This window comes from Olea europaea, unplaced genomic scaffold (assembly GCF_002742605.1).
Source record: "Olea europaea var. sylvestris unplaced genomic scaffold, O_europaea_v1 scaffold2363, whole genome shotgun sequence".
NCBI lineage: Eukaryota > Viridiplantae > Streptophyta > Magnoliopsida > Lamiales > Oleaceae > Olea > Olea europaea.
The window spans coordinates 17,051-23,194 of NW_019241761.1; the positions used below are offsets into that span (position 1 = coordinate 17,051).

The following is a 6,144-nucleotide window of genomic DNA, read 5'->3' on the forward strand; positions in this document are numbered from 1 at the left end:
ATGTCATTTAGTTGTATGGGTGTATGTGACTATTGATGGATTTAGTCACGCTAAATGTGACCAAAATCGCTTTGATCCTATATTAATATAACTAATGAACGAGATTATTTGGAAATACCCTTAATAGTGATAGCAGAATTTTGAGCTCATAACGCTGAATACATTTGTAAATGACATAGATCCATTTTTTGATCTCATTTCTTTTAGGATTATGCCATATGTACATAGGGTTTGACAGGAAAGGAGAGTTTACACCGAAATCTTCTCAGGAGTGTCCAATCCGCCATACAAATAGTATTTTCTTTTTTTGTTATTGCACAATCACGCGTCAACTTTAGCGTATTTTAAAAGTTTGATTGAATAAAATGGAGCCACCTTCAAGAAACTACCTACTGCTTCACCTTTTCTTTTGGCTACAAAAATCACCACTTTCTGAGATTCTCGTTCAGTCTTGAAAAAAAATCTTTTCTGCTAGCATTCTTAAAATATTTATTTTTCCAGATTTTTTTTTTAATTCTTTTTTTTCATTTCATGGGTCCTCAATTACGTATGGGAACTGGGGAAAATAGAGAAGGCATTGCATTGAGCGGGAAAATCATGCTGTTTGCGCTGTCTGTACTGTTAACTGTGGTGCTTTTTATGGTGGGTTTTCATCTTTATGCAAGATGCTACAACCTCCGTTTGCGCCGCCGCCTACGCCGTTATCGTCCTCACATAGTGTCTCACACTGACGCAGCCGCCTCTATTAACCAAGGCCTTGAGCCGGCGGTTTTGAATTCACTTCCGGTGTTCGTTTACTCCTCCAAGACTCGCCCAGAGAAGCTCGAGTGCGCAGTGTGCTTATCGGAATTCGAGGAAACAGAATCGGCCCGTCTTTTACCGAAATGTAATCACTCTTTTCACACAGACTGTATTGATATGTGGTTTCATTCTCATTCTACGTGTCCTCTTTGTCGGTCTACGGTCGAACCGGTTCGTCAACTGGAGAAGACTCAGGTAGAGGTTGTGCTCAACGCTGAAGGACCGGTCGTGAATGGATGTGAACCGTGTTCTAGCTCGAGTTCTGACAATATAACTTCGTTGGGCATACGAAGAAAAGGGTTGGATATGGTGGGGTTGGGGGTGACTATAGAGGTGCCGAGGATAACTGAGTTCGAACTGAGACCATCTTCGAGTAACAGTTTGAGATCGCCTGTGACTCGGTTGTTATCATTCAATAGGATTCTAAGCATGAACGAAAAATCTCTCAATGGGACAAGTAGCACGACACCGTGTGGGATCGAGACGAGCCATGGTCCAAGAGTTGAACTTGGAGCATGAACACAATGAGCTCATTCAGAATCAGAGTCGAGTACGTACACTAAGATTAAACCGTATTGAAATTTTAAAATTGGAATAAACCATTTGAGAGCCCCGTTAGTTTGTATACATATCAGATAATAATTTGTTATAAAACATTTGCTTCATTTGCTTTTATTGTGAAGAATTCTTGAAATTTAGAGCACAAATACCAACAACTTAAAACCTTACTCTGGTTGCGGACTACTTTTGAAAAAATGAAAAACTTTAAGATTTTGTTAAAATAACTCATCCAAGACTATGGGTGATAAAATACTAGAAATACAATTGGTTCAGTGTAAGTCTAATGAGAAAAATAATGGCCTGGAAAAAATAAATAAATAAATAAATAACCACAAACAATTTGTCTGATAAGAAGATTGAATGTGATTAGTGGTAAAAATGGACCAAGCCATTTGTCAGCATGTGGATTTAACTGGTCTCGTCTTGATTTGTGAGTGACTCAAGCTAGTTTTGAGACAAGCTATGAGCCAAGTAGAGCTCAAAATTTTCACGAGTAGACTTTGGCCCATGAGGCCCACGGTCAAAGTGTCGAATGAAGCCTAGTTTGTGGATACGAGCTGAACTCAGGATTGGCTCGTATCCATTCAAGCTTGGCTCATCCATAGAGACGAATCAAGCTCGAATATTAAAGTGTCAAATCTATTTGATCAGCCCATCGCCATCCCTAAATATGACTTGAACCCCATATTAAAATTTAGGCATGTAACGATACTCAATCGAGCCAAATTTGACTCTAGATATAAATTGTTTGCAACTTTTACTTATAAATATGAATTAAATTCTAGAGTGGCTTGTTACTTCTATTTCGCCTTAGTTGAAGTTTGCACTACATAATTGCACAAGGCTTTCAAATTACCTAAATCGAAAAGCCTGGTTAATATAAAACAAAAAGTACCAACTGTAATCACTAATATGTCTATTCAATCCCATTTTGCAGCTCCCTTTTCTCCTGGGGCAGCCACTGAGGAGTGGGTCGCCAGACGTGCTGGGAGTTCAAGTCGAGTCTTCTACGTACTTACAATTGAGAGGCACATACCAGGCTGATCGAGGTAAATTAGGAAGAAGCACCGGACTGACAGGGTGGTGGAATTTGTATTCCACTGTAACCTACTTGTGCATTAGCACAAGCAGCAGTAAGTTTCAGATTGCCTTGGAATTTTAAGTTGACATTGTTAAGATGGATGTTTTGACATGGAGCCTGTGAGCTGCACATCAGATTGACAGCAACTGGGGATGATGTGGTTCCTTGTACATTTTGGTATATAACATCGGTAATTTTCACAAGAGATGGCTGTACGAAGAAATCCGAAAAAAAGAATAAATCAAATCAGAATCAACGTTCATATTGTTTTTAATTATGTCATTGATAAATAAAATCGAACCTTGCTTGATTTTGTGCCATAACTCTGGTCGATGATTATAGGGTTCTCAACGTTGCCCATAATTATATCCTGGAAAAGCATCCCCGAAGCCCTGCTTGGATCTGATGCTGGATATGTTTTGATTCTGAGACCATTTGTTGTACCTTGCAATGTGCAGTTTTTTACGATGACCCCTTGTACGTCCAATTCCTTTGGCAGCTTGCCAAGACTACCCACACTGTCATTGTCAGCGCCAAAAAAACAAAATGTTACGGTTTTTTGACACATAATAAGGAAGAAAAAGATAAGAAATTGTCGAGGTTATGTACCTAATGCCATGTCCAGGGCCACAGGTTATCTGGTTGATGGTAACATTTATTGCTCCTTGACCAATGGAGATACAATCGTCTCCAGTTTTAATGATGGATCGGGAGATTTTCACATTAGTCGACCTACTTATATGCATTCCATCAGTGTTTGGACTATCAGCCGGAGAAGTTATGCTGAGTCTATATGCCCTAAACAGATTGCTATTAGTAATGTGCATGTGGAATCCCATGGCGTTTATTATATTGATAGACTTCACTTTGGCGTTTGTCACTTTGGTGAAATACAGAGACTGCACAAAACACAAACGTTACAATTAATTCAATTTTCATATCAAGAAACATCATATTCTTTACACAACACTAGACAATATAAAAGATAAGATTTCAGTGTTGTCCGAAGTTTGTAAATTAAGAAATACTTACTGCGGGTAGGTGCACGCAGTCAGGATTATTTTTGCAATCATTATATTGCCATAAGAACCGGCCTTGCCCATCAAAAGTGCCTCCTCCGGTCAGCGTTAAGCCATTAACATCACTGAATGAGATCCATCCCTTACCCGTGTAAGCCGAGAGATCAGTAACTGCTTGAAGAGTTCCTTGGACTTGAACAATTATGGGCGATTGGCTTTTGCATGGCCCTCCAAATGTGGTTTCACTTAGTCTGTAAACCCCGGGTGGGACTAGTAGCCTGACTCTCCCATTAAAATTACAGGCTGCATTCCACGCCTTAATAAAAGCCTGCACAGGGACAAATAAGTAGAAACCAAATAAATGGCTAACCTATTTGGAGAAATTGAAATTGTAGCAGAAGCAAAAACAGAGAATTTGAGCGGAAAAAAAAATATAAAATTCTAATAAAATTGCGAAATTAACCTGTGTACTTTCTTGTATTTGGCCAGGTTTGGCACCAAAACTCAAAACGTTAAAAATCATTTCACCACCATGGCTTAGACGGCTACCACCACCTGCGGCATTGCAAGAGAATAGAGCCGAATACAAAATGAGGACTATGATTGTTCTAGCTCCACTCTCCATGGCTATTGAGGGCCGAATTTTCTTTCTTTTTATATATTATTATCTGCTCCTACCCAAGATTTTGTCATTGAAGGGTAAGAGCTATCTTTGGATGTTCTTTTCTTTCTCCCTTTTTACTGGCAATAAAAACATTGCCCGCAATAATCCTATAAATGGGGTCGTTTAAAACTCTTCTAACTCTTTGGACAACGTATATTAAGGATGCCTAAATTTAGGAGTTTTTGATGTCCCTCCATGTTAGAAATATTGGTTGTCTCTCATATAACTTAGAAAATGTAATTTGTTGGCTATTTTACAGGAGTTTTTCGAGGGGACTTGATGGACTTGAATCACCACATTTAACTTGTTTCAAGAGTACTTCCTTTAATATTTCCCTTACAATATTTTTTGGTGAATGGCAAGAATGCATACTGTCTGTTATATTAAGGGGCCATTTGAGCCCCATTATTTGTAGATTATAATGAGATGAATAGTATTTTTTTGAAAAATGAGTAGTTGAAAAGTTTTTGATTTACATATTATTTTATTGAAAATTGTGTGGTTAAAAATAAGAGAAAGAAAAATTTAATTTAATGTAATGAGAAATAATGGGGCTCAAACGGGNATTTTATTGAAAATTGTGTGGTTAAAAATAAGAGAAAGAAAAATTTAATTTAATGTAATGAGAAATAATGGGGCTCAAACGGGAGCTAAATATGAAGTCAATGGCTATTAAAACAGTGAGTGAAGACCAATCCTCAAATGCAAAGTCTCAAAGGTACAACAAGAAGTAGGCATTAGTACTAATCCCGTTGGCCCTCATTTTTTCTAAATTTTAATGATTGAAATAGTATTTTTTTGAAAATTGTGTGGTTGAAAAAGAATGGAAAGTTTTTTATTGGCGTATAATATTATTTTATGGAAAATTATGTACTTAAAAATAAGAGAGAGAAAAAGAATGAGAGAGAATGGGGGCCAAACGGGGGGCTAAACAATGAGGTGTCACAACGACAACAAATTATATGAAATTAAAGATGATAAACAAGAGAAGGAGCAACATTATAGTTTGTTACATTAGATCGAAAACAAAAGCACCACATATAGTTTAATTTTAATAGCTCATTGAGTAGTACAGTTCAAGAGAATAAATTGTTGACCCCAAAAAAATGTTGCCAACCGATGTCTAACCCACCTGCGCGCACGTGAGCGAAAGTCAATACACTAAGACACGTGAACGGTTTAAAATGGACAAATCAAGGGCGTGAGAGTAGCTCAACGGCGCGGGACGAGAACGTTCGAAATCTAGCGGGATGTTCGTAGACTGATTATGCAATAATTACCAATCGATATTTGTAAATGTGTATCTAAATATGTATGAACTCGTTTGTGTTGCAAGATAATAAGAAAGAAAGAGTTGAGTAAAGTATGGTTTCTTGTATTGATTCTTGCATTAGCCTTTGTATGGGGTACATGGGGAAGTATTTATAGTGTCACAAGTTAGATCGTGACCTTTGGTTCGGGGTACACGTGGTCTCATCCGGTTAATTTACATGTCAAATTGTAGGCATCAGACGCACCTAGCATGCTATACATTTATTGATCGACAGAGCCGCCTCTACTAGTGACAAGACTTAACATTTATACTCATAACAAACGTCCTATCAATCATTCAAGTAAGATCTTTGTGCAGAGGATCTCTTGGAGAAATGTCTATAGAAGATGTTGCTTTGTGATTCGGAGGCTGCTACCTCGGCTACAGAGCTTCGGCCAGCAGGGCCTCGTCCACCTTCAAAGGGACTCAACATATGGGCCTAGGCTTCTGTGGACCTCGATTTGTGGGTCTCGGCTATGCAAATCACCTCGACTTGAGTGTCACGTGGTTCGGTATGAGTTGGCTGTGGGCCCCGGTGAATTGCCCAAGTGTGTAAACACGTAACATAAATAATAATAATTATTTATTCATATGCAGTGCTTTCTTAAAACCTTCTATAATTACTATCCCTCCATATTCTTTGTCAGGCTCATTGTAGAGCCATCTCAATCTTAAGGGACTGCTTGGAAGTTTCGGCATACTAGTC

The 6,144-nt window shown here is 38.3% G+C and overlaps 2 protein-coding genes across 2 annotated transcripts; one reads left to right on the top strand and one right to left on the bottom strand.

Annotated features, from left to right (window-relative positions):
• Window positions 1–485: 485 nt before the first annotated feature.
• On the top strand, window positions 486–1,430 carry LOC111381745 (RING-H2 finger protein ATL2-like). Its single transcript, XM_023005560.1, has one exon. It carries the CDS (start codon window positions 532–534, stop codon window positions 1,318–1,320), a length of 789 nt encoding a protein of 262 aa, XP_022861328.1. The 5' UTR covers window positions 486–531; the 3' UTR covers window positions 1,321–1,430.
• Window positions 1,431–2,067: 637 nt separating this feature from the next.
• LOC111381744 (exopolygalacturonase-like) lies at window positions 2,068–4,234 on the bottom strand. Its single transcript, XM_023005559.1, has 5 exons — window positions 3,926–4,234; window positions 3,476–3,790; window positions 3,053–3,342; window positions 2,745–2,961; window positions 2,068–2,653 (listed from the first exon to the last, which is right to left on the bottom strand). The coding sequence occupies exons 1-5, from the start codon at window positions 4,085–4,087 to the stop codon at window positions 2,417–2,419; spliced, it is 1,221 nt and encodes a 406-aa protein (XP_022861327.1). The 5' UTR covers window positions 4,088–4,234; the 3' UTR covers window positions 2,068–2,416.
• Between the last annotated feature and the right edge of the window lie 1,910 nt (window positions 4,235–6,144).

Bases quoted from the DNA above. Each gene is read 5' to 3' on its own strand.
- LOC111381745 (XM_023005560.1), top strand. From the start codon at position 532: ATGGGTCCTCAATTACGTATGGGAACTGGGGAAAATAGAGAAGGCATT.
- LOC111381744 (XM_023005559.1), bottom strand. From the start codon at position 4,087: ATGGAGAGTGGAGCTAGAACAATCATAGTCCTCATTTTGTATTCGGCT. The intron at 3,791-3,925 runs GTTAATTTCGCA...GTCCCTGTGCAG, and splicing joins AAATACAAGAAAGTACACAG to GCTTTTATTAAGGCGTGGAA. The intron at 2,962-3,052 runs GTACATAACCTC...TGACAATGACAG, and splicing joins GGCCCTGGACATGGCATTAG to TGTGGGTAGTCTTGGCAAGC.